The 27327-nt window shown below is 56.2% G+C and overlaps 1 protein-coding gene across 4 annotated transcripts in view; it reads left to right on the forward strand.

Moving 5' to 3' along the window:
• ANK1 (ankyrin 1) overlaps nt 1–27327 on the forward strand; it is a 100205-nt gene that overhangs the window by 44667 nt on the left and 28211 nt on the right. For 3 of the 4 annotated variants that reach the window (XM_028482127.2, XM_055080974.1, XM_055080975.1), the window contains exons 17-37: nt 2431–2628; nt 4955–5053; nt 6849–6947; nt 7167–7265; nt 8283–8375; nt 8846–8918; nt 9673–9696; nt 10652–10748; nt 11961–12039; nt 14003–14100; nt 14182–14406; nt 15345–15499; nt 15811–16022; nt 16521–16725; nt 17014–17110; nt 17321–17552; nt 19159–19284; nt 19411–19530; nt 20546–20624; nt 20875–20949; nt 22568–23468. In XM_028482127.2, the coding sequence (XP_028337928.2) occupies nt 2431–2628; nt 4955–5053; nt 6849–6947; nt 7167–7265; nt 8283–8375; nt 8846–8918; nt 9673–9696; nt 10652–10748; nt 11961–12039; nt 14003–14100; nt 14182–14406; nt 15345–15499; nt 15811–16022; nt 16521–16725; nt 17014–17110; nt 17321–17552; nt 19159–19284; nt 19411–19530; nt 20546–20624; nt 20875–20949; nt 22568–22926 (2844 nt within the window). In that variant the 3' untranslated portion in view covers nt 22927–23468. Of the gene's footprint in view, nt 1–2430; nt 2629–4954; nt 5054–6848; nt 6948–7166; nt 7266–8282; nt 8376–8845; nt 8919–9672; nt 9697–10651; nt 10749–11960; nt 12040–14002; nt 14101–14181; nt 14407–15344; nt 15500–15810; nt 16023–16520; nt 16726–17013; nt 17111–17320; nt 17553–19158; nt 19285–19410; nt 19531–20545; nt 20625–20874; nt 20950–22567; nt 23469–25552; nt 25700–27327 lie in introns of those variants that run through there. The other variant, XM_055080976.1, reaches the window with a different exon arrangement.

Raw genomic sequence — 27327 nt, forward strand, 5'->3', positions numbered from 1 at the left:
CGGAGCACAGGCCCCGGACGCGCAGGCTCAGCGGCAACGGCTCACGGGCCCAGCCGCTCCGTGGCATGCGGGACCCTCCCGGACCGGGGCACGAACCCGCGTCCCCCGCATCGGCAGGCGGACTCTCAACCACTGCGCCACCAGGGAAGCCCTTGTATCTTGGTTTTAACTGGGGGTCACCTGGCAGCCTGACCTGGACGGGATGCCGTTCTTCAGTGCAGACATCCTCCATTGCCCAAGTGGCCTGGACTCCTGATAATACTAACGTGAATAAGTACACAAGTTCCTGTCCTTTGTTCAGTAAAAGAGGTCCTAATAATCCTTGCTTCCATGCAGGGAATGGAAGGCAAGCTGCAGTCAGGCACCCTAGGTGAGCAGCGGCCTCACCCTATTTCATCCTGACTTGGGAGCTTGTTACGAATGCAGAATCTGGGGCCCCCCAGTCAGAATCTGCACTTTACCAAGATCCCGAGTGATTTCATACACATTCAAGTTTGAGAAGCACGGTTCCAGCTAAAAGGCCTGGGCTCTGGAGTCAGAAGATTCTCTGATGCTCAGAGAGAAGGATCTCCATTTGGGAATATGACTCCAAATCTCAGGCCTGAACCACTGAACCACACCTCTTTTCTTTGCTCCCTTTTGATACAGTACAGAACTCATTTTGTTTAATTAATTTTATTACAGTCAAAATGCCAATCTTGTCAGGGGAATACAACCTACAAAGAATTTAATGTTTTCTCATAACATAATCAAATTTAAAAGGAGGAACAGTAAGATGAATCATCTTACATAATTACTCAGAGAGAATGATTTTTATTATTCAATTTAATTCTTTGGATAAATGACAACTTTCCTTTCCCCAAAATCTACTTTGCAGACAGACGGATCTCACCCTGTCCCCCAGTGCTTTAAACTGGGATTTTACTGTATTGGTCAGCCCCTTTTTTTCTGTTTCTTTTCCCTGATCAGTGGATCCTGGCAGAATCAGAAATGTTGGTTTCCACAATAAGGCAGTGGCTGGCAAAGGACATTCAGCTCTGTGGGAGGGCCAGAAGGAGGCTGGCCGTGGCAGGAGACCATATGCCTTATGCCATCTGCTCTGGGACTGGGTGGGCATATGCTTGGAAACTCCTGGGTCCTGCTCAGGGGTCCTCAGGCCTGGCATCCCCCTTAGCCCTGAATGATTTGTGGCCGACAGCATCAGCCTTACCCAGATGCTTGTTGGAAATGCAGAGTCCAGGGCCTCCCTATACCGTCTGAGTCAGAATCTGCATTTTACGGAGATTCCGAGTGGAATCTTGCTCCAGTTGAAAGAACCTGGAATCTGGAGTCACAAGACCAGACTTGGGTTCTCTGTTGTTTCACTTACTATGTGACACTAGAAAAGGCATTTAGCCTCTCCAAGAACTGGCTTCTTTATCCACAAAGCAGGGTAGTAATAAAAATGCCTGTCTTACTTGCTGTACGTGGGTTTCAGTGAAGCTCAAAAAGGATAATGTAGGTGGAAGTGGTTTCCCACAGTGATGATCAAAGTAGGCTGCCTGCAGCGGGGTATGGAGTTTGCTCCCATACTGCTTCCTTCATTGAGAAAGTATTCCTCCCAAGACAAAGGGGAAAGGAAAGCCAGCTGAATAGAGAGGGCACAGTGACGTAGCTGATTTACTGTGGGACCAATTTCCTCATCTCATAACGGACTTAACAGATTTGTGAACCAGGGCACTGCAAAACCATACAAAGGTTTATTAATTTTATATCTCAATTTTGGAAAGCACCTTCACATATATTATCATATCTGATCCATTCAACAACTTTAAGAACAAGGTAGATGTTACTATCCACTTTCAATGGCTTAAAAAATACAAAAGGAAGTCTAGTTGATGATCTTGCCCCTAGTCACATGGCCGGTTAAAGTGGACCAAGGACTGACTCCACACCCCCAGGTCCCTTGCTGGGGACATGTACTCTTTACGCCACCTGCCTGAAGCCACCAGGCCCAGGGGGAGCTCTTGGCCCAACGTCACAAGGAGAGAAGGGCTCTGTTCCTTTTCCTCTATGAACTGTCTTTGGGGGGCATGTTTCTTACTGCAGGAAAGAGGGCATGGAAGCCTTCCATTTACTTGTGTGCCTAGCTTGCTGGGTGTTCTATAGGCCTGCTGCCTGGTTGAATCCTAGCATCTGCTGGGGACAGAGCACCTTGTGCACAGAAGATAGATGGAGAGAACGGGTAGGGCATTTGCTGGCTCTGGGAGCCTTTCCAAACCAAATGGATGCGGTTGGTTGGTTTGTTTACTGAAGTGGCCCTCCTGGGTGACACCAGCCCTGAACCAGGCCTCCTGGCCCCTCCTCAGAGGATCTAAAACATAAGGCATGCGCTAAGCTTGTCAATTCAGCACTCCTGTAACCAGCCTCCGGTGGCCCCTTCTATTTCAGAATGGCTACACCCCTCTGCACATCGCTGCCAAGCAGAACCAGATGGAAGTGGCCCGCAACCTGCTGCAGTACGGGGGCTCGGCGAACGCAGAGTCCGTGCAAGGCGTGACCCCCCTCCACCTGGCGGCCCAGGAGGGCCACGCGGACATGGTGGCTCTCCTGCTCTCCAAACAGGCCAACGGCAACCTGGGCAACAAGGTAAACATGCGTCTGCAGATATCCCTATAGACTGGATCATATTGGGGGGTCAGCTGACGACACACTGCCTCTCAGGATCGAGCACCTGCCGCGTGCCCGGGTTCTGAGTCAGGTTATGTGCACGCGCGCGCGCGTGTGTACGTGTTCTTTGTTGCAGCGCGTGGGCTCCTCTCTAGTTCAGTAGTTGCGGCTCGTGGGCTTTAGTTGCCCCGTGGTATGTGGGATCTTAGTTCCCCGACCAGGGATCAAACCCGCGTCCCCTGCACTGGAAGGCGGATTCCTAACTACTGGACCACCAGGGAAGTCCCCCTGTGTAGGTTTTATCTCAGTTTTGTAAATGAATAAACAGGTTCAGAAAGGTTGCTTATTCCAAGATTGCAGGACCCCAAGCCTACCTGATGCCAAAGCTTTGGCTGGTCCTTTCTAAAGCAGCTGACTCAAGAATCTACAAAAAGGTCACTATTGAAATCCATTGAAATCCTGTGTTTCCCAAACATAGGCCAGTGTCTACATTCAGGAATGTACTAAGTAAGCTGGGACTAAATATTCTTTTTCTATGAGGAAGATACTGTTTTCAGTGCCATCCTGTCCCTTAAATGGAGTCTCAGTCCAGGGACTGTAGATGTGTGAGCGGGAAACCTCCTATATGGTGTACCGGGCACGTGGGAGGCTGGGTACGGGAGCCGTCTCCCGGGTGACATCCTCGTGGTTTTCATCAGCTTCTCAAAAGAACGCGAGACCCAAGAAAGACTAAGAGTCACTTCTTTTGTTAAACAATTGAATTGAAATATAATTCACGTACCATAAAATTCTCTCTTTTGAACCGTACTATTCGGTGGTTTTTTTGGTATATTTGCAGAATTGGACGAACACCACCACTGTCTAACTGTAGAACCTTTCCATCACCCCCAAAGGAAGCCGCAGACCCATTTAGCAGCCACATCCCATTTCCCTCAAACCCCCATCCCCTGGCAACTAATCTACTCTCTGTCACTGTGAATTTGCCTGTTCTGGACATTTCGTACAAATGGAATCATACGATATGAAGAGTCACCTCTTTAGACGATAAATGAACATAATACAGTTTCAGAAAGGCAAGCATTTTGAGGGTAACTTAAGATTTCTTAAAAGCGTGTGGATCCATTGGCTCTATCTAGACAGCTTTGGACAGGTGACCCCCAGGAGGGAACTGTTAGGGCAGGACCGTTATGTTGGACAGGACTCTTGGTTTCTTGCTGGTGCCATTTCAGCGAGCCAGGAGGAGGACGGTGATGCCCTGCCCTGAGACATCCCCACTCATCCACATCCACACTCACCAGTCAGGTTACTGTGTTATCCCAAGGATCAGGCAAGGCACCCGGACGCTTGTGACCGACCCAGGACCTGTTCTTATGTGGGCAGCCGCTCCTGCCTGCGCAGGCTTCAGCTGGAGAGGAGCACGACTGGGCCTCCCATCGGCCTGGGGGGAAGTGCAGACGGCAGGGGAGGGCGAGAGGAGTCTCTGGAGAGGTGGCAGGCCCTTTCCACTGCTCCGATGACAGAGGAGCTGCAGCCCTGTTTGCCCCACGGTTAGTAAGGCGTATTGAGCGGGCTCCGGGGGAGGGAAGCCTTTCCTGGCATTTTTGCGTGAATGCGCACATGTCAGTCAAGATCGCTGGAGCATCACCGTCCTCATGAGAAAGCTGTGATGAAAACTCCAAGAATCTGAGGTTTTCGGTCCCAGCAGGATCCTCTACCCTGTTTACTGGCTGGGATGTGCTGATCACAGGCTGCATTTCAATGTCACGTCGTGGTTTACAACGCATTTTCGTCTGTTTTCTCAAGTGAGCCTTCCTTTGCCCTTGAGATTTGTCAGTTATAATCCTGATTTTCTCGATAAGCAAACCAAGGCTTTGAAGCTCATCTCGAGTCATGGAAATAGGAAATGTTACCACTGGAAAGGATCATAAAGTTCATCTAGTTCAGAGATCAGCAAACTACGGCCTGGGGTCCAAATCCGGCCCACCACTTGTTTGTACAAATAAACTTTTATTGGAACCCAGTCATGCCCATTCATTTACGTGTTGGCATAGCTGCTTTCTCACTATAACTGGCGGAGCTGGGTAGTTGCAAGAGAGACACAAGCCTAAAATATTGACCATCTGGCCCTTAACAGAAACTGTTGCTGACCTCTGATTCAGTCTAACCACCGCATATTTTAGATAAGGATGGGGGGTGCCGGTTGGAGCATGCAAAGCCAAGTTCGACTCCCAGACCTCAGTGCTCTTTCAGTGTGGCCTGGAATTCTTTCCTGGCTCCGAGCTGATGAACCGCTTTTCCTTTCCAGAGTGGACTCACTCCCCTTCATCTGGTCGCACAAGAAGGTCACGTTCCAGTGGCAGACGTGCTGATCAAACATGGTGTCACGGTGGATGCCACCACCCGGGTAAGGCCAGCAGCCGGTGCTGTGTCCACGGGGACTCCCCTCTTCCCTGCACCCACAGGCCTACCCACTCCGGCCTCCCTCACTGGTCCATCTGAGGATATTTGATACCCCGAGGACGCAGTGGCCCATTCCTGTCTGCCACTTCCTAGGGGCGGCAGTGGAGTCTGAGGACCCCAGGCCAATGGGCTCACTTTCCAGTGGGGAGTCTAAAAAGTTGGCTAGACCTTTGATCCTCTGTAGTGAAAGGAACGTTTAATCATGATCCCAAGCCCCGGCTTACACGAGCAAGGTGTCAAAATGTCAGGCTTCCCAGGATGCACTGGAAAATTCCACCCCTTCTACTCCAGCATTTGGCTAAAAGCAGGTCAGCATTCTTTGAGCCTCTGTGTGTGCAGGGAGCTCTGGGGGTAGGGGGGGCGGCAGTGGAGGATGACCCAGTGCCCAGCACACAGTGCAATCCTCCTCAAGGCATCTGCAGATGACATAAGAGGCAGGAAGGGACAGCCGGTGTGATATGCAGTGCAAGGGGGGTTCTCGTGAACCACACGGAGCACAGAGGGAGGAGAGGGTGTTTCCATTTGGTGGAAGGAAGAGGCTTCCTGGAAGAAGTGGCAGTTTGTTCCTTTTCGCAACTGTATTAAAAGGAAGGGACAGAGTGACACCCCTGTAGCTCCAGCCCTCTCCGGCGTACCTCAGGCACGTCGGTCAGCAGTGTGACATTGAAGCCTCCCTGAGAAAAATCCAGAGACGTATTTTATCCCCAACTGCCTATAGCTTCAAAAGGAACCTGCTTTAAACCCAAGAATGTTCTGGATCTTTGAGGCTTCTTTTGTGGGCCTGGTTTAGTCTTTTGGGGTCCTGCCCTGAGAGATCCTATGTTGTGGCTTAGAACCTGGGGGTCCCAAAGCCACCCCATCACGCCAGGTCCAGCCTGCAGGGTCCGGATCGTCTCTGGGACCGGGCTCCCCAGGGACACTTAGGAGCCCAGAGAGCCTTGGCTTGTTGGCGTTTGGAGCGGGGGAGCATTAAAATATTCAGCAGAACGGCTTTCTTGACAAGTACCTCCTCTGCAGACAAAACTCAAATGAATAAATGCCCAAAGCCACTGATTTCAAGCCATGGCCGGTTCCTATAAATTCCATTATGGTACAACTCTGTAACCTAGACAGCATTTTGGGGAGCTTTTCAGTGGGATTTCACCTTTCTAGTGGAAATAAGTGTGCAAGGCAGGTCTTGTCTGGGTCGGCAGTGATCTCTGCGCTGCAATCTGTCCACATCTGAGTCTGCTGCCCTCCCAGGGTCTGCTGGCGGTTCCCTCCTTCTGGGGATGACCCCTTTCGGCTTCTGTAACACGGGTCCCTCCTGGCTTTCCTCCCTCCTCTTTGCTGCTCCCTCCCCGTCCTCTTTTCTGAGCTCCCTGTAAGTACTGCCTCAGTCCGTGGGCCCCACTTTTTCTCTCCACACTTATCCTGGGGGACCTCTCTCACCTCCAAGATTTTCAACTCCCCTCAGGCGCCTCCTTGCCTTGCCCTCTTCCCCGGGGCTCAGTGTCGGGTTTCCAGTCACCTACTCGACCTCTCCGCTTGGGTCTCTCCTAGTCATCTCACACTGCACGTGACTGACACCGAGCCCTGTCCCTCCCAGGCCCGTGGTATCCCACTCACAAAGGGCCTCCTCGTCCATCCTCTCTTGCGGTCACCGTTGTCGGGAGACTTTCATTCCCGTCCAGCTCAGAACGGCTCGTGGTGTCCCCCGAAGCCTTGCTGGTCACCCTCTCTCCTCTCTTGCTTTCCAGATGGGTTACACCCCACTCCACGTGGCCAGCCATTATGGGAATATCAAGCTGGTGAAGTTCTTGCTACAGCACCAGGCAGACGTCAATGCCAAGACTAAGGTACTGGGGTGCCTGAGAGCAGTGCCAAATTCAGATGCAGCCAGGGCCACTCCGGGCACACTTGGGGCTCCACCACAACTTTCAGCTTTGACGCTGGAGGAGGAAACGGGGAAGATGCCTTTCTATGTTGCACGCAGAAGACGCACATGCTCTGTGGCAGGTGGGCAGTGCTTTCTCTCGTAGCTAGCTCATCCTGCCAAACGTCTGCCTGCTTTACAGCTCGGATACAGTCCCCTGCACCAGGCAGCTCAACAAGGCCATACAGACATCGTGACACTGCTTCTCAAGAATGGTGCTTCCCCAAACGAGGTCAGCTCGGTAAGTACCCACCCGGTTCCTGATTTCAGAGACCTGCTCTCACGGGCGGCCCCATGCGATATCCCTTCACCAGGGAAGCTCGGGTCATCCTCCTGTGCGTCTGGGGCCTGGACGGGCTCCCCAGGGCACCTGGGCTGTTGGGATTAGTTCCTCCTTCTGGAAGACAGAAGGTTATCCTGGTAGCACCGTTTCCCCTCCCCCCTTTTAATTTAAAAAAAAACTATTGTCAAAACCCTTTCTGAAATCTGTGGGAGTGAACAAAGCCAAATGTCTTGAGTGGTTTGTGATGGTTGGGGGCCTCGGGGTCTTCAGCCATGTCCGTGGTCACTGTTCAGGGTGAACCTCCTGCCCTAGATAACGCGATTGTCAGCTTTACTAGGTTATCTCCGCGGCCGCTTCCAGCTCAGCAAGCGTGCAGGCCTTTGATTGTAGGTGTGGTTGCTGAAACCGTAACTCTGGATGGGGCTGAATCGGAGCGGGGCACACCCTGGGACCAGAGAACTTAGCAGAAAAGAAAGCCTCAGTATCCGTTTAGTGTCACTTAGCTCTGCCTTTTAAAATCAGAGTAGAAATAGACCCCTCCCCTGTTTCTGGTGACTTGTGATTTCTGATTGGCCTGAAAAGAGTTCACTGAAGTAGGTGGATTACTTTAACTAATTGAATGCTCGGTAACTGACACCCAAAGAAGCGAAGCGGCCTTGCGAGCCGTGGGCAGTACTGCCCTGTGCCCTCCTATTCCTACACCTGCATCTGGTGCCCCTCTGACCCTGACCTTCCCGCTGGCTCTCCTCTTGGCCACTCTTGACTTTGGTGGTAAGCTCTCCCCTGCTCCCGTTCAAGGCTCGCGCACCCAGGGCTGCAGATGCACATACCGCGGCCTCCTCTCGCCCTGCAGCGTCGCTGCGGGCGTCGGCGACACACATCTGGGCCCACGCGTGTGCAGGGGTCTTGCTCTGGGTATGAACGATTGGGGCGTGAGCTCGGTCTGATCTCGCCCTCCCCTGCTGTTCTCCCCAGAATGGAACCACACCTCTGGCCATAGCTAAGCGCTTGGGCTACATTTCTGTAACAGACGTGCTCAAGGTTGTCACCGATGAAACCAGTGTCGCGGTACGTCTGCTCCTCTCCTGCACCCCTACCCCGGACACACACAGCCTGGCCGCGGGGCGCCCCTTGGGGTACCCCGGGAAAGGGAGCCTAGGGGGTCCTAGGATTCCCGCGGGAAGCTTGGAGCCAAAAGAATTGGGGGCGGGGCGCGGGGGGCGGGGCTCCTCCTTCATCAGGCGGGTCTTTACTGCCACCTAGCGGCCGGAGGAGTAGGGGCCGCCCCCAGACCGGAGCGGGCAGCCCTGGATGGGACTGGGGGCAGAGACCAGGCGCCGGGAAGCTGGGGTTCCGTTCATCCCTCTGCGGTCCCTGCCAGACCCCAGAGACCCTCTTAGCTGTCATTTTCTTCATTTGGGACAAACATCCTTTGCCATCTCCTTCCTGTCTCCACACTCATGACCAGGTAACTGCTGAATGGGTGAAAGGGCCCACTGCGGTGTTTGGGTTGAAGTCTTTGCTTTTTCTTGTTTTAGTTGGTCAGCGACAAGCACCGGATGAGCTTCCCCGAGACGGTGGATGAGATCCTGGACGTCTCTGAAGATGAAGGTACAGGCTGGGGTCAACACCGCGTCCGGGTCAAGTCAGGCTGAAAGGGGTGCTCGGGGCTCTGAACACTCCCGGGGGGGCTCCCTGCTGCCGCCCCGGGGCACCTCACGGCATGCCCACCTCTGCCGTCCCGAGTGAGTCGGAGCTGGACAGAACCACGCTCTAAAGATGCTGTCCGTTATCCAAAAGACCCCTTTAATGTGATTTTAGGAGAAGGAAATCTACATCGCAGCGATTAAAATATAAAATCCCACAAAGTTTCACAAATACATGTGTGCCTGCCTGTATCATACAAGGACTGTAATTCAACTCAGTCAACTCTCAGAGCTTTCAGGAACTGTCATAAAATTCCACTTGGTGCGTTCCTTGTGCTTTGAACAAAGCTGTTTCATTTAAAATCTGGAAGAATTGCTTTTCATAAGCTGCTCTTCTGACCACGCGCTGGGTCGACAGTCAGTCATTATGAAATGACTATAGTTTCAACTTCTGTGGCCATGGGTACTTGTGGCATTTTTCCTGCCCCAGGCAAGCCTGTCTTCCCACTTAACTTGGAAGAGAAAGATCGTGATTTTAAAAAAGGGTGGGGCTGGATCAGATTTCTCTCTGGCCCCTTGCATATCCGTAACCCAGGGGTCATGTAGTTTTGTCAACTAGGTGATGAAAGCTCTCCTGTATCCCCTTTGATGATATGCCTCTTAATTTAACTGACTTCAATCCTATCCATCCTTAAACTTGGCTCTTCTTTGCTTTCCAGGAACTGCTCATATAACTATAATGGGTATGAAACACTTTCTGTTCCCTGTGGTCCATTCTCACAAGCGCATTTCACTCTAAGCAATCCAAGATCTCACTAATCCATCCTTGGTTTTCATAACAATCAGAGCTTGACTAAAACAGGAAATTTCCATCTGTAAGATCCGTGCCCTGGCGGGCAGCTCCAGCCTGTCCATGTCTGTGTCTGTGCCCATGCCACTGTGTCTGTGATCATAACTGCATGAGCTGCTGTGATTCCATCCTGTCGGCTCCAGATCACAACGCCAGGACACACACTGCTGAGGGGCAGTAAAGGACCCTGCAAGGTCCAGGCCTCCAACTCCAGTTCAAGGAGGCGAGAGAAACAAAGAGGCAGTCTGGTTTGCAGACAGACTTTGAACCTCCTGGTGATGCGCTTAGGAAATGATGAGGGTGCAGCGCCATGGTTATTAAAGTTCCTAGAGCCTCTCAAAACGGATGGGTTTGGTTTCACGGTCGTTTATCCTTCTGTCGCGTGTGGTGTGGAAAAGAACAGAAGCACCTCTTTCTTTGGTGTCACTGCACACGCCACAAGGGCTGTTTTGAAGTGGAACTTGTCAGGCAAAAAAAATGCTTCTTTTTTTTGATGGAACTGTTTTCTTCTCCAAAGCCTGGTGCAGACTGAGATATTAGGGGCTGGTTGCCCCGCTCCAGGTACCAGGGCTGGAGGAACAGGGTAAGGGCTGGTCGAAGACATTGCTATGGTCCTCCTGGAGCATCTGAGACCTTCCCCCACTCCTCGGGGGCGGGGCGAGCGTTGAGAGGAGATGCAAGAGGGAAGAGATATGGGAACATGTGTATATGTATGACTGATTCGCTTTGTTGTAAAGCAGAAACTAACACACCATTGTAAAGCAATTAGACCCCAAGAAAGATGTTAAAAAAAAAAAAGAAAGAGGGACTCTCCGTCCTGTCACTCACTTGAACTTGTGTGGTTTCAGGAGAAGAACTTGTTGGCTTCAAGGCTGAAAAGCAGGATTTCAGGGATACAGATGAAGAGAAAGAGCTGCTGGATTTTGTGCCAAAGCTGGACCAAGTGTAAGAAATGCTCACGCCGGGGCAGGTCACGGTCCGCCCCGGGGACTCAGAGTGGGAGGCTTCCAGAGCGGGAAGGTTCCAGGAAGGCCGGGCCTGGACAGAGCGCCGGCCCAGCACCTTAGGATAAGCTAGCCCTGCACCAGGGGTGCCAGGCGGGGGCAGAGGTCTCTCCTACTGCAGGCCACCCTCTCCGGGGTCCCTGCCCCCGACTGTGCCTCCTCTCCTCGCTCAGTCTCCTATCCATGCCCCTCCCCCTCTCACACACTCAGCTTCTCACCAGAAAAAATCCACCAAGGGAGATTGCCATTAGAAACCATTGCCAAAAAAGTGGGGGGCGGGATGGTCATTATGGGATTATATGAAATCATGTGTGTGAAATTTTTGAAAATTGTAAAGCACTACAGCATTTTTAAAATCTTTCATTCAATTAAAAGAATTTAAATAGTAAACAAAAGAAAGGAACTTCTGCCAAGCTGGCCTCAGAGGCCGGCCACGTCCCTCCGTCGGCCTGTCCATTAGGGGAGACCCGCGGAGGGTTTGTGTCTGCCTGTGTTTCTCATTCCTCCCTGAGATGCTGTGAGCTATTGCGATGTGGGTGCATCGCCCCACCCGGGGACTTTGTGAGTGAATCTAAAAGTGACAACTTTCTAGATAACACTGAGCCCTCGGTATTTTCTGAAAAGACAGACGTGTGCCAGCTTGGTCCCAGGGCTTATACAAAATAGGGCAATGGACCAAGGAGAAGGAGAACTATGATTAGTATTTACTGAACTTCGTTTAGAAAGAAACATGAGACCCGGACCCTGACCATGGAGAACCTACAGATGTATTGGTAGAATCAAAACACACACCCAGTGGACAGATTGTGATGCAGAATAAGATGTAATGGCCAGAGCAGGCTTCCCTCACCAAGGGGTCGAAGGCTGCAGAACGGGGGTGGTGCATGCAGGAAGACTTCCTGGAGGATGCAGGTCCTTCGCTCAGCCAGGACAGTCGGGCTCTGGGGACGGGCATGGAGGCGGAGGGAGGAGGCTGGTCAGTGTGTGAAGGCCAGGGTGTACCACATGTGCCAGTGGGGTTCAGGTGGTGGCGAGCGGTCGGATCGGATGGGTGATCCTGGGGGTACAGAAGCGTTTCGCTAAGGCCTTCCGTGGAAGATGGGGGCTGCTTATCAGGATCATCCCGTGATGGCCCACCCTTCTCGGCACACAGGGTGGAGTCCCCAGCCATCCCTCGGATTCCCTGCGTCACGCCTGAGACAGTGGTGATCAGATCTGAAGAGCCAGAACAGGTAAGAAGCATCCTTTCTCTTACTCGCCCTTGGCAGTGAGCAGGTCCCCCGGACAGTGACTGTTTTGAGATGACCTGCGGGACGATAGGAACCCAGCTGGAAGCTGGCGGCGTTTACCAAGCCCTGCAGATGCCAGATTCCACGTGTTCTTGGTAGCACTTGTGCTGTCAGTGCTCTTATCCTAGCTGTTGGTGACCTGGGTCTCCGAGAGCCCAAGGGCGTGTGGGACACCCTCACGCTGGTCTCAGCGGGGCTGAGAACTGACTCCAGAAGTTTTGGCTCCAAAGCCCATGTTCTCGGGGCCACAGCCCCTGAGCACACGCCTTAGGCACCTGTTGGGGCCGAGGGTCCCGGCGCCAGAGAGGGAGGCTGAGGCTGCATCTGCGCTTCTACGAAGCTGCGGGCGACTCTGGAACTCTGAACTTTTTTTCTTTCACGTCTGTTAAAAAAAGGGGACAGTTAACTGCCTCACCTTCCTCAGGGGATTACCGGGAGCTTAAAATACCAATAGAGATGGAAAGAGGGTGTCAAGGAGAGCTGTTCCCAGCGTGGGCTGTTACTCATTACAATACCCTATTTTGTGGCTTCCCTGGATGCCACCTGAATTTGTCTCCAAGATCGGTGGGCTGGTTTAAAACAATGTAATTCCTCCTGGTTTAATTTTAGGCCATTTGGCACTTTTTCACCTGGGCAAAGGGGTTTTCTAGGGTAAAAAGAAAGCAGTGTGGTATTTGAAGGTTGGGACTGGCCACCCTGAGGCCCGAAAACCGAGCCGGCCTTGTCCGTTTTCCAGCTGAGGCTGGTCTCCTCCCCTGACACCGAAGGCACGCATGTCCCCTCGACCCGAGAGTGGCGCCAGGAGGAGGCGGCTGTGACGCCGTCCAACCCGCCGGTCCACCCTCGGGCACATCACAGTGCTGTGACGTTGGTGTCACGCCCCGGCTGGCATTAGGGAGACCCGGTCAAACATGGCCCTGGGGCTGCTGTGGCACGTTCCCCGGGGGCCGCCGAAGACGTCAATGAGAAGGATCCGAGCGGGCCCGGGTCTTGCTGTTCCCTGGCCCACCGTGCCCTCTGAGTCCTTGCCTGCGTCCTGAACCCGAGGCAGCAGGGGTCTCCTGGCGTCCCGCTGTGCCCCGTGTGGGGTGGGAGGATGTGGGAGGAGATGGTCCAGCTGGGGAGGGGCTCAGAACGCAGGGAGGGTGACTACCGCAGGGCCCAGCTGTGTGGCGAGAGCCCTTCCAGATGAGAGTCCAGGGGAAGGCTTCACACAGGAGGCGAGAGGCGAAAGATGAACAGGGGCGTCCAGCGAAGGAGAGGGACGTGGGCGTCTGGACCGACGGGGAAGCCAGAGCGAGGGCAGAGTTGAGAAGAAACCTGGAGGGGACCTGCTGGCTTCGTGAGTCCTCGCTACATACGAGGCCTGGGCCGAGGCAGCCCTGTGGTCCCCAGGTCACGACATCACTGCGAGGAAGGGGCTGTCCCATTTGTGGATGAGGAATAGGGAAGCCCCCCCGGGACGAGGGTCTGTTTCCCTCGCGCCCCTCGACGCCCCAGGACACGTGGCTTGTCCAGAGCCGAACAGCTCCCAGGCGATGGTGTGGGGAAGCCACGCCAGCTCTAGTGTGAAACCGAGCTGTGTAGAGCGGAGGGTTCGCGTCAGGGGAGGAGCGGGAGGGCGCGGGCAGGTCAGGGGCGCACGTGGTGCAGGAGCTGAGGCCGAGGCCGGACGGGAGGGAGGACTGGCCCCGTCGTCCAAAGCTCTGGCCCAGGGTCCCGAGCCAAGGAGAGGCCGTCCGTGTCGGTACGAGGAAGCCGTGCTTCCTTTTAGACTCCGGGTGAGCTCCGTCCCAACCCTCCTACGCCGGGCCCCTTGGTTCACGGCTGAGCCTCCCCGACCTTGGCCGAGACCAGCGGCCGTGGCCGGGGGTGATAGGACAGCTGGCCTTTCTCCCCTCGGCAGGCATCTAAGGAGTATGATGAAGACTCGCTGGTCCCTAGCAGCCCGGCCACAGAGACCTCAGACAACATCAGCCCGGTGGCCAGCCCTGTGCACACAGGGTGAGTGGCCTGGGAGGGGCTGGCAGCTCTGGCCCTGCTCGCCCACCCAGGAGAAGCCAACACGGACCCGCTGTGCCCTAGGTTCCTGGTGAGCTTCATGGTGGACGCCCGCGGGGGCTCCATGCGGGGCAGTAGGCACAACGGCCTGAGGGTGGTGGTCCCGCCCCGGACGTGCGCGGCGCCCACTCGCATCACCTGCCGCCTGGTGAAGCCCCAGAAGCTGCCCACGCCGCCCCCGCTGGCCGAGGAGGAGGGCCTGGCCAGCAGGGTCATCGCCCTGGGCCCCACGGGAGTCCAGTTCCTGAGGTGAGAGGTCACTCCCACGCCCCCGACCTGTCCCTGCCGCGCCGCGACCGCCCAGCCCCAGCCCAGCCCGGGCAGAGGGGAGGCGAGCCTGCAGCCCGCGCCCGCGCTCTCTGTGTCCTGACCCGTCAGAACCAGGGGTCCCTGTGTTCCTTCCACGGCCTGTTCTAGGTACACGTAGGAGTCCGTTCCCCAGGGGGAGCTTAACGCCCTCAGCTCCTGTGTGACACTAGAGGGGGGATGAGGACGGGCCCTTGCGGGGCCCCCAGGGTTTGATTATTTAAGCTCTGAAACGACCTTCCTAGAAGGCGGCCCTGCAGCACGGCCCCCAAGGGCAAGACTGATGGTTTCAGAGGCTCGCTCCTCACCTTTCCTGCAGCAAAAGGGCTTCTCCTTGGAGCTCTGCACCCCTCAGGTGCCACGGGCTCTATGTTGGAACCCCTCCCGTCTCCGTCCACGGCCTGTCCCCGCTTCCAAGCTTTCACCCACCGATTGTAAAGCAGCTGTAAAACGCTTTCACGTTGACTTCCCCTCAAATGTAGCCCTCAGAGCCGTCCTCCCAAGGAAATGTCCTTTCACACATTGACGGAGGAGGAAGCTGAGGCTCAGAGGGGTTGGGTCCCCTGGCTCGGACGTCAGGCGGGCTCTTGGGGTCAGGTCCAAGGGCAGCTTTATTCTGCTGAGCCTCGGCCATGTGGCCATGGCAGGAGAGCCCCCTGTGAACTGAGGTTGGGGCCTGGTGGGTAGCGAGAGGGTCCTGGTGGGGGGGGGGGTCTCTGGAACCTGAGGCAGGTCTGTCCGTCTATGAGGACCAGGCTGCAGATGGGACGGACTCTTTCCAGGCAGGACCCAGCTGCGCTTCCCTACTGGGCCCGCGGCTGCCGCCCGCGTGGACGCACACCTGCGTCCGGGCCCCTCTCCACTGTCCCCTGTCCCCCCAGCCCTGTCATCGTGGAGGTCCCCCACTTCGCCTCCCAAGGCCGTGGGGACCGCGAGCTCGTGGTGCTGCGGAGTGAAAACGGCTCCGTGTGGAAGGAACACAAGAACCGCTACGGAGAAAGCTACCTGGATCAGACCCTCAACGGGATGGACGAAGGTGCGCGAGTCCCAGGGCTCCGGGGCACGGCCCTCCTCCTGGAGGCCCGGGTTTGGGGTCACACTTTGGGGTGGGCTGTCGGGGCCTCCCGGAGTGTGGGACCCCCTGAGAGGCTAGACACGGCCCAGCTCCGGCTCCCGGACCCCTGCAGCCTGGTCTCCTGTGCAGGACCCCCTGGGCCAGGACCTTTCTCCTTCCAGGCGGCCCAGCCTCCTGCCCCAGCCGGAGCCTGGGGAGAGGGTACCAGAGGGGGGATCAGGGGCCCTGGGAAGCCACCGTGGTGACGGGCGGGCACGGGCCTTTGCCTGCAGAGCTGGGGAGCCTGGAGGAGCTGGAGAAGAAGAGGATCTGCCGCATCGTTACCACCGACTTCCCCTTGTACTTCGTGATCATGTCAAGGCTCTACCAGGACTATGACACCATCGGCCCCGAGGGGGGCTCCCTGAAAAGCAAGCTCGTCCCCCTGGTGCAGGCCACCTTCCCAGAAAATGCTGTCACCAAGAAAGTGAAGCTGGCCCTGCAGGTGACACAGCCCCTCCTTACCTGCTGGGGCCCCATCACCTGGACCGGGTTCAGGGATGGAAGGCGTCAGGGCGCTCAGAGATGAGCCTCCTCCCCAGGACATCTCCACCCGTTGGTCCAGGCCTGAAAAGTCCCATTAGAGCCCTGACCTTAAAGCTCAGAAGAAAGTTGAGTGGGTGGGATAGGGCAGACGCTCCGGTAAGTTGCAGAAAACCCTAGATAACGTGTTAAAGCACAGGCTTAGCGTGAGGGGAAGCCACTTGGCTTCCTGGAGAGGTGCCTGATGCCGAGGAAGGCCCCCGGGAGTGGGGAGCAGCAAGGAAGCGGGGACGGGGGCTCAGAGAGGAGAACCGGGCTGGCCGGCAGCAGGAGCGGGACCCCCCCCCCTGCCCCCGCCGCCCCGGGAGCCTTCGCACCTGCCCGGACAGCCGCTCTCTTCCTCCGTCCACGAACCCCTGTGCTGCTCCGGGGCTGAGTGTATCCCCTGGGCACTTCGCAGGCCCAGCCTGTACCCGATGAGCTGGTCACCAAACTCCTGGGCAACCAGGCCACGTTCAGCCCCATTGTCACCGTGGAGCCGAGGCGCCGCAAGTTCCACCGCCCCATCGGGCTTCGGATCCCACTGCCTCCCTCCTGGACGGATAACCCGCGGGACAGCGGGGAGGGAGACACCACCAGCCTGCGGCTGCTCTGCAGCGTCATTGGTGAGCGCTGCCCCCGCCCTGCCCCGCCTTCTGGGCAGCAGCTCCTTCCACCCACACCTGGGGAGACGGGAGGACACAGAGCTAGGGAGTGATGGGCTCCTCGGAGGGGTGAGGAGCTGTGTCCGAGTAGAGCTGCCTTGTCCCCGAAGAGCCCTCTGACCCCAGAGGAGGGCTGCTCCGAGGGGAGGGGAGGAGGGGAAGGTGTGCTCTCGGGGCCACAGCCAGGTGTGCACGTCCCGCGTTGGCCTCTGGAGGCGGTCCCCCAAGCCCTTTCTACTGCTGTCACAGGAGGGACAGACCAGGCCCAGTGGGAAGACATCACGGGGACCACCAAGCTCGTGTACGCCAACGAGTGCGCCACCTTCACCACCAACGTCTCTGCCAGGTGACACCCCGCCTGCCCGGCCCCATGGGTCCCCGGGCCCTGCATGAGGGGGCAGCGCTGTCCCCATGGGTGGCCATGCTTAGGCCGTCACCTGCCCACCCCACCACCGGGGCTGTCAGAGAGGCCACCGCTAAGCTTACAGGCCATTGGATGGGGGAGACACTCCTCCTCAGGCATTTAGGGACAGGCTCACGGCTGCCCCCTTTTCAGGTTCTGGCTGTCGGACTGTCCTCGGACGGCTGAAGCTGTGAACTTCGCCACCCTGCTATACAAGGAGCTCACCGCGGTGCCCTACATGGCCAAGTTTGTCATTTTCGCCAAGATGAACGACCCCCGAGAGGGGCGACTGCGCTGCTACTGCATGACGACGGATGACAAGGTGGACAAGACGCTGGAACAGCATGAGAACTTCGTGGAGGTGGCCCGGAGCAGAGACATAGAGGTAGGCCCTGGCCCCCCTGGGCTTCCGCCTCGTGGCCCGGAGCAGGGACATAGAGGTAGGGTCTGGGCCCCCCTGGGCTCCCGCCTCGTGGCCCGGAGCAGGGACACAGAGGTAGGGGCCTGGCCCCCCTGGGCTCCCGCCTCACGAGCAGCCAGCGCCTTTGGGTCCCAGGGCTGTCAGGAGAGCAGCCTGTGCAGAGGGGCTCCTGGGCCGTGTCCCTTTAAGAAGCATCAGCGGGAAGTTCCCCAGAGCCGAGGGACACCATGTGGGTCAAGGAGACAGGAGGCTGTCAGCCCAGTGATTTGTGGTGCTAGGGGCTGACATTTATTAAAGTTCTTACACCCCAGGCACTTTTTTTTTTTTTTTTTTTTCTCTTTACGCGGGCCTCTCACTGTTGTGGCCTCTCCCACTGCGGAGCACAGGCTCCGGACGCGCAGGCTCAGCGGCCATGGCTCACGGGCCCAGCCGCGCCGCGGCACGTGGGATCCTCCCGGACCAGGGCGCGAACCCGTGTCCCCCGCATCGGCAGGCGGACTCTCAACCACTGCGCCACCAGGGAAACCCCCCAGGCACTTTAAAAAGTGCTTGAGTGGGACTTCCCTGGCCGTCCCCTGGTTAAGACTCCGCACTTCCACTGCAGGGGGCACGGGTTCAACCCCTGGTCGGGGAGCTAAGATCCCGCGTGCCGCACCGTGTGGCCCCAAAGCAAAAAGGGCTTGAGTGGCGTCATCGCCCCTGATTCTCATAACTGTGTGTCCTTTTGTTATCCCCCGTTTACAGATGAGGAAAACGAGACTGAGGGAGGTTAAGCAACTTGCCCAGGGTCACACAGCTGAGTAAATGGCCGAGAAAGGATTTGTCCCAGGAGTCCGACCGCAGAGCCCACTGTCCCTGCCATGCCAGGGGTTTGGCAGCACCCAGATGAGGAAGCAGGGGAGAGGCTGGGCCGTTGGGGGAGCAGTAAAGAACGGGGCCTAGGTTTGAACCTGCTGCCCGTCCCAGGGTCCTCACTCAGGTTAAGATGTGTGACAAAGCAGGACCTTTCTGAAGATCTGGCCTCAGGGGCTGTGCTGAGCCTTCTGGGGGCTCTGAGGGCCCAGAAGAAGAAGCACAGGGCTGAGACCTGCCTCTAATGCTGTTTTGGGCACTAACCAGTCTCCTTGGGCCTCAGTTTCCTCAACTGTCAAATGGGTTCACAATAACTTCTCAGTTGAGAGCATTATATACACAGTAGGGATCATTATATTATGGGTGAGATTAAAACACAACATGGTTCTTCTGGCACTCATATAAGGTAAACATTGTTGGGTGGTGTTAAAAGGGATAAATGTTTTTTGGAAGCCATATTATGGTTTCCTAGTGGAGTTCTAGAGTACCCTGATAGCAATGCTGATCAACCACGCAGGGATATATGAAGATTCCTGGTTATTATAAAATCCTTGGAAGTAAGGAAGCATCCACCATAACCTTTCCGAAACACTCAGTGGGGCCTCCCAGAGCACGGCCCCTGGGGGGTCGTGGGGAAGCAGAGACGGGAGCTGACAGGCGGGACCGGGCATCTGGGCATTGCTCCTGACCAGCTGCATTTGCCTCCCCTTTCCTGCAGGTTTTGGAGGGAATACCCCTCTTCGCAGAGCTCTCCGGGAACCTGGTACCCGTCAGGAAGGCCGCCCAGCAGCGGAGTTTCCTCTTCCAGTCTTTCCGGGAGAACCGGTTGGCCATTCCTGTCAAGGTGAGGCCTCCTCTCGCCCACCCCTCGCCCGGGTCTAGAAGTCCGGGAGGCGGAGAGCTCCGAGCCAGCTGGGCTGGTGGCCAGCGGGGCGGCCCCTGACTCTCCCTCTTGTGTGACTGAGTCTAGGTGAGGGACAGCAGTCGAGAACCAACAGGGTCCCTGTCATTCCTGCGCAAGGCGATGAAGTATGAGGACACGCAGCACATCCTCTGCCACCTAAACATCACCATGCCACCCTGCACCAAGGTGAGCGCCCTGCCGGGACTCTCAGCCCGACAGGTGGAGAAAGGCCCCGGGCTCTCCCCCGACGCGGGCTGCGGCCCAGCCCTTCCCGCAAAGCTCGGGAACAAACGTCAGGGTGCGAGGGCGACACGCGTGTTCACACTGAGGCCCCGAGCTCCCCGGGACGCCCCTTCCAGGACGCTGGAAGGCGAGGCCCGACAACCGGGTGGCCGGTGGCTCAAGGTATCCCAGCCACGTCAGGGCTCTTTTGGAGCCTCTTTTTCCTGTACTTGCGTGTCTTGCCCAGGCCCTCAGGGAAGGGAATCCTGGTGTCTCAGCCCTGCGCTCGCCCAGGGCTCTGAGCTCAGCAGAGGTGCGCGCGCACCAAGCGTCACTGGTGCCTGGGGGCAGCTAAGTCTCCGCTGCGCTGGAGGGAGGTCTCTTTTGTTGGTGTCGCCCTGTCATTTTCATCATCAGCCTTTCATGCCAAACTCGACAAACAAGGTCACGTCCAGACATCCGAGGCTCGTTTTCTCCTTTCTGTCTGAGGACTAGGGAGAACCGACTTCTCTTTCACACGCGGGTTTCCCACAGCCTTGAACAAGCATTCCCGGTGCTTTGCCACAGCGTGCGAAGGCTTGGCCATCAAAAACGGGTCTTTTGAGCAGAAAGGAATCCAAAAAGAAAAAACACTTTTTTAAAAATTCAAACTCCAGCTCCACCCGCTTACCTTGGGCGGGTTAGTCCGCCCTCTGGGTCTCAGTTTCCCCCTCCCCGGTGAGATAGGAGGAATGATGGTACCTACCTCATAGGGGGTTGTGTCCATCAAGCAGGGCCTGGCACGTGATAAGGGCCGTGTGAGCCTATCCTTAATAATAATAATAATAATAAAGTACGTGAGATCCCCTCTCGCCCCCCCTCTGCCCACACTTCTACCCTGTGTGTCGAGGCTCCAGGCAGGGCAGCTGCCCATCGTCTGCCAGGCCGGGCGTCCTCCCCGCCTGCACCACAGCACCCTTTCCCGGTCTCTCTCCGGCAGGGCAATGGAGCCGATGACCGGAGGAGGACCCTGACGCCGCTGGCCCTGAGATACAGCATTCTCAGCGAGTCCACATTGGGTACCAACCTCTCTGTGCTCACTCCCTTCCCGGGGGCGGTGAGGGAGGCGGCGTCCCCTCTCCCCGACGGGAGCGCCGAGCTGACACCATTGGCTCAGCCCTTGGCCGGGGTCTCCCCTGACCCTCTCAGGCTCAGCCACCAATCGGGTGCACACGGAGCGTGCCTCGAGCACCCTCTGAGGTCCCTCGCCCACGCTGTCGGTTCTGTGTCCCGCCAAGGCTACTAAATGGAATGCGATGCTTCCCCCAGGTTTCCTCAGCGGCGCAGACCGGGCTGACATGAAGATGGCTATTATATCAGAGCACCTGGGCCTCAGCTGGGCCGGTGAGTGGGGGAATTGGGGCAGAAGAGCACTTCGCCTGTCTACACCTACCTCTACACCTCCTCTCCGCTAAAGGGCAGCTGATGAAGGCGTTTCTAAACCTCTTCCCACCACCGGTGTGCACCTGATCTGGGATTGTCACCGTGGGTACCAATAGAGGGGGGCTCCCTCCCTCCCCCACTTCTCTCTGGTTCTCCTTTTTAGAAACTCAACTTCGGACGTTACAGGAGACCTTAGAATGGATCCAGGCTGCCCATGTTACAGATGGGGAGGCTGAGATCTAGCTAACTGGGGTGACTTTAGTTGTGCAGTGAGTTAGTGACAGAGCCCTGGAAAGCCAGCAAACCAAGAACAAACACACAAGCAAACAAAAATTGTGTGTCCCGACTGCCTGCCCACCGCTCCCCGCACCGTACACGTCACCGTTCCTACAGGCTGGCGTTGTTGAGGGGAGGGAGGGAAAAGGACAAGTCTGGACGTTTTTCATTTGTCATCTCTGGCCGTAGCTGAAGTCATACACAAGTCCCGTCCACCATGAGGGGACACCTGACTCCACTGAGGCCGTGACAGCTCAGACTGCGTTTTACTCAGTCGCAGGCCCTATGATTTAATACCCCCTTTCCTGTGAGATTTTGTATGAACAGACCCCCTTCACTCAGCCACCTGCAGAGAGGGCTTCAGACAAGCTCAGAAACCTTAGCAGTAACTTCTTGGAAGGCAGCGTGACGGAGCTCACAACAGAAGTTCAGAGACTGTTCCTTCTTTAAGCCAAAAAAGCACATCTGCTGCTGCTTCTTGGTTTTGTGTGTGTTTGTGTGTGTGGTGTGTGTGTGGTTTGTATGTGGTGTGTGTGAGAGATGTGGTATGTGTGGTGTGTATGTGTGTGTGGCTTGTGTGTTGTGTGTGGGTGTGCGTATGTGATGCGTGTGGTGTGTATGTGGTGTGTGTGAGTGTGTGTATGTGTGGTGTGTGTGTGCTGTGTGTGTGTGGAGAGGGTACATGCATATGCTGATTCTCACCATCACTTTCCCCTCCCGTCTTCCTCATCCTTGAAGTGAGACTCAGATGCTGTTCTCTCATGGAAAGCACCTGCGAGAAATAACAATAAAAATCACGGGAGGGGAAGAGCCGGCATTCTGTGTTATCGCCTCGCATTTAGATGGGAAATTGTATTTTCATTTTAAATGTGAATAACGCCTTTCCGGGAAGAAACGTAAACACAGAAATGCATTTCCATTGTAACTGCTTCTCGAGGGAAAGACAGTGGCACGCAGTGCAGCACGGACAGCACCAAGGGAGTGAGGGAGTCCGTGGGTCCGTCCCTCTCCCACTGTGGCCCCAGCCTGTCCTGTGACCTTGGATAAGTGGCTCAGTCTCATTCATGCAATACCTATTTACTCTCCTGGGCACATGGCTCCTCCTGGCTCATTCCCTGGGAATACAACAGTGTAAGCGTCAGCATTTCACTAGGTGTTCCCTGGGAAGAAGGAAAACCGAATCCAGAGGGAGACTGCTCTTCATCTCCTGGTCCCTGCCGGGCACCCCACTCCATGCGTGGGCTCGGGGGCCGGCGCTGGGCTCCGGCTGGGCTCACACCCGGTCTCGGTTCTTTGTGTGCAGAGCTGGCCCGCGAGCTGCAGTTCAGCGTGGATGACATCAACAGGATCCGCGTGGAGAACCCCAACTCCTTGCTGGAGCAGAGCGTGGCCTTGTTGAACCTCTGGGTCGTCCGTGAAGGCCAAGATGCAAAGAGTCAGTACCGATGGGCTGGGGAGCCTTCTCTCCCCAAAGCCTGTGCCAGGACCTCTTCTCACCAAGTAGTTCTCCTCCGAATTCCCTGGGTGGTGTTTGGCCTTTGGAACCAATCTCTTCTGCACACTCTGTCTCACACACACATACACGCGCACATGCACCTCTCAGGATCCCTGGTCTTCTGGGCGAGCCTGCCGGGAGGGAATTTCGGAGAACCTTGGCCGTGATCTCTTCCCATCCTCAGAATGAGTTCACAAGCGCACCAGGACCCCTAGAAGACGGCATCTGTGTAGGGTGTGTGCCTTCCGGTTGAATTTCTCAAACAAAGGAGGATTGTCCCCTTGGGACAGAGCCCAGTGAGGAGTCCCCCCTCTAATGGAGTTCTTCTTCCAGGATTTTCTCCAACCGGGAGGGAAGATCTGTCTCACTCCTTTCAGCCCCTCCTCCACCCTATTCCCGAACACAAAGCACTAAGAGGAAATTGAGTGTTTACGTTTGCATGGCAAATCAGCTGGCAAGGACCAAGGATTTCCAGAAGACAGAATCCAATCATTCTCACTCTCATCGTCTTGTAGTATTCCTCTTAGGTTACAAAAAAACACTTCCCATGGCTTGAAATTCGCCACTGTTAGGGTCTGGAAAAGATCTGTTAAAGGATAACAAAACACAGGCCTACCTCACTTTACGGCGCTTCGCAGATACTGTGTTTTTTTCCCAATCAAATTCAGCAGGTCTGTTGGCGCCAATTTCCAACAGCATTTGCTCACTTCGTGTCTGTCACATTTGGGTAATTCTCTCAATATTTCAAAATTTCTCATTATGATTGCATTTGTTTCTCACCATCACTTTCCCCTCCCGTCTTCCTCATCCTTGAAGTGAGACTCAGATGCTGTTCTCTCATGGAAAGCACCTGCGAGAAATAACAATAAAAATCACGGGAGGGGAAGAGCTGGCATTCTGTGTTATCGCCTCGCATTTAGATGGGAAATTGTATTTTCATTTTAAATGTGAATAACGCCTTTCCGGGAAGAAACGTAAACACAGAAATGCATTTCCATTGTAACTGCTTCTCGAGGGAAAGACAGTGGCACGCAGTGCAGCACGGACAGCACCAAGGGAGTGAGGGAGTCCGTGGGTCCGTCCCTCTCCCACTGTGGCCCCAGCCTGTCCTGTGACCTTGGATAAGTGGCTCAGTCTCATTCATGCAATACCTATTTACTCTCCTGGGCACATGGCTCCTCCTGGCTCATTCCCTGGGAATACAACAGTGTAAGCGTCAGCATTTCACTAGGTGTTCCCTGGGAAGAAGGAAAACCGAATCCAGAGGGAGACTGCTCTTCATCTCCTGGTCCCTGCCGGGCACCCCACTCCATGCGTGGGCTCGGGGGCCGGCGCTGGGCTCCGGCTGGGCTCACACCCGGTCTCGGTTCTTTGTGTGCAGAGCTGGCCCGCGAGCTGCAGTTCAGCGTGGATGACATCAACAGGATCCGCGTGGAGAACCCCAACTCCTTGCTGGAGCAGAGCGTGGCCTTGTTGAACCTCTGGGTCGTCCGTGAAGGCCAAGATGCAAAGAGTCAGTACCGATGGGCTGGGGAGCCTTCTCTCCCCAAAGCCTGTGCCAGGACCTCTTCTCACCAAGTAGTTCTCCCTCCGAATTCCCTGGGTGGTGTTGGCCTTTGGAACCAATCTCTTCTGCACACTCTGTCTCACACACACATACACGCGCACATGCACCTCTCAGGATCCCTGGTCTTCTGGGCGAGCCTGCCGGGAGGGAATTTCGGAGAACCTTGGCCGTGATCTCTTCCCATCCTCAGAATGAGTTCACAAGCGCACCAGGACCCCTAGAAGACGGCATCTGTGTAGGGTGTGTGCCTTCCGGTTGAATTTCTCAAACAAAGGAGGATTGTCCCCTTGGGACAGAGCCCAGTGAGGAGTCCCCCCTCTAATGGAGTTCTTCTTCCAGGATTTTCTCCAACCGGGAGGGAAGATCTGTCTCACTCCTTTCAGCCCCTCCTCCACCCTATTCCCGAACACAAAGCACTAAGAGGAAATTGAGTGTTTACGTTTGCATGGCAAATCAGCTGGCAAGGACCAAGGATTTCCAGAAGACAGAATCCAATCATTCTCACTCTCATCGTCTTGTAGTATTCCTCTTAGGTTACAAAAAAACACTTCCCATGGCTTGAAATTCGCCACTGTTAGGGTCTGGAAAAGATCTGTTAAAGGATAACAAAACACAGGCCTACCTCACTTTACGGCGCTTCGCAGATACTGTGTTTTTTTCCCAATCAAATTCAGCAGGTCTGTTGGCGCCAATTTCCAACAGCATTTGCTCACTTCGTGTCTGTCACATTTGGGTAATTCTCTCAATATTTCAAAATTTCTCATTATGATTGCATTTGTTACGCTGATCTGTTATCAGTGATCTTTGTGTGGCTGTTAAGACTCACTGAAGGCCCAGAGGACAGTTAGCGTTTTTTAGCCATAAAATATTTTAAAGGTTAGGTAGATGCCTTGTCTTTCTAGACAGAATGCTATTGCGCACTTAATAGGCTAGAGTGTAGTGTAAACATAACTTTTATATACACTGGGAAAGCAACAACATTCGTGTTCTCGCTTTACCGCGATTTTGGCTTTATTGCGTGGGCTGGACGGGAACCGCAGTGTCCCCAGATCTGCCGTCTTCTCCGAAGAGGTAGTTTGCTTTGACTTTGACAAAAGCGGGGGCCTGCAATCCCCCCTCCTCGCAGTCTTCCCCCCACCCCACCAGACTTCAGAGCCGGGCGTCCCGCGCGCCCTGCGATGGGTAGCGGCCCCCCCAGCGCCCTCCTTCCTCCCCTCTGCCCGCAGTGGAGAACCTGTACGCGGCTCTGCGGAACATCGACCGCGGCGAGATCGTGAACATGCTGGAGGGCTCGGGCAGGCAGGGCCGCAACCTGAAGCCCGACCGCCGGCCCGCGGACCGGGACTACTCGTCGTCTCCCTCCCAGATGAATGGTGAGTGTCTCCTGGACGAAGGGGCCGAGCCGCCGCCTCCTGACCCTCCCTGGAACCTTCTCTCCCGGTGGCCGGAGGTCAGTCTCTCTCTGGACGGGCGGTGGTGAACGCAGAGGTGGTGGGGGGCGCCCGGGGCCCGGGCAGGACGGGAGGAGCCGAGGCCCCGCTCGGCGGCCCCGCGTGCCGCACGCCCCCCACCCCAGCTCTGCGCATGCGCGGACCCCTCGGCGACCCAGTCGGTGGGGAGACGCGAGGGCGCTAGGTTCTGGCGCAGGTCCCGTGGGGACCAGCCAGGGGGCGTCCTGAAGCCCTACTGCCGCCCCTTCTCTGAGACTAAGCGGGATCTTTTCTTCAGCCCGCTCTCTGCTTTTCTCTCCCTTTTTTCTCGCCCCATCTCTTTCCCCTGACTCGTTTTGATGTGGTTCTGCATGCCAAGAAGCCCCCAGGTGACCGGCCCCCGGGGGGCCCTGACCTTTGCCCCCAGCACCCACCCCTGCGGCCTCTGAGGACACCTTCCTTTTAGCAGGGGAAGTGGCCGAGTGAGGAGCAGGGCCGAGACCCCCACTGCCCCTCCATCTCTGTCGCTGACCAGGGGCGCAGAAGCAGGCGGGGCCCTACCCTCGGGGGGGAGCCGGGAGGCCGGCTTCTCTTCCTTCTTTCCTCCTGACTCCACTGCTGAGTCATCAGCCTCGTCTCTAAAATCAGCAAGTTGGATTAGAGACCTGAGGCTCCTCACAGGCCTTGGAAAGCAATATGGTTCTGTGAACCGGCTTCCATGAGGCCGGCACAGGCCCCATCCCGCAGCTGCGTCGCTGTCCTCCCCCAGCTCCCCTCACCAGCCTTACCGGCCACGCGCGCGTGGGCCCCTGTGGCCGGGGCTTGTGAGTGGAGGGTGGGGACAGGGGCCCTGCCCGGGGGGGATGCCGCGCCCCTGACACAGCTGACTCTCCCACATCCTGTGTCTCCTGAAACATGCCGTCCAGGGCCCCTGGGCACAGGGCTCATCTGTTGACCGCACCCTGCGGCCTTTCTCTTCTGCCTCTGACCTCACCCGGCCTGCAAGTCCGCTCTCTCCCTCACTGCCTGTCTCCACTGTCTCACCTGGGCCAGGTGTTCAGGGGCCCTCAGCCTCCACTGATGCATGTCACCAAGGGCCCCCGGCCTGACGCTGGGGCGTCCTCGCTGCCTGCTGGGGCCTGTGAGCCCTCGGGGCTGTTCCCATGGAGGAGGCTTGCCCCTCAGACCCAGCGTTGAGGGCTCCCAGGCTGGCCCTCTCCCTGCTCTTGGGGGACTAGCTGGACACAGCAGGGACTGCTAAGTGACCAACTCCCTTTCACGAGGACCGAGGGAAGGGGGCTGAGTGCTGCAAACTGGGGCAAATCAAGTGACAGAACACTGCTCCCTTTTTTACGTGATAACCGGTGACTTGGTTGGGCTTCTTAACACCCCCAGAGCTGTTTCAACCAAGTCAACTCAAGTGTTGGGGGTCTTGTGCCCCAATTCTATGGACACCAGGCCCATAAAATTACATGAGTATAAACAAGACAGTTACAACAATTAAAAATCTGGGGCTTCCCTGGTGGCGCAGTGGTTGCGCGTCCGCCTGCCGATGCAGGGGAACCGGGTTC

The sequence above is a fragment of the Physeter macrocephalus genome, chromosome 20, assembly GCF_002837175.3.
Source record: "Physeter macrocephalus isolate SW-GA chromosome 20, ASM283717v5, whole genome shotgun sequence".
Classification (NCBI taxonomy): domain Eukaryota; kingdom Metazoa; phylum Chordata; class Mammalia; order Artiodactyla; family Physeteridae; genus Physeter; species Physeter macrocephalus.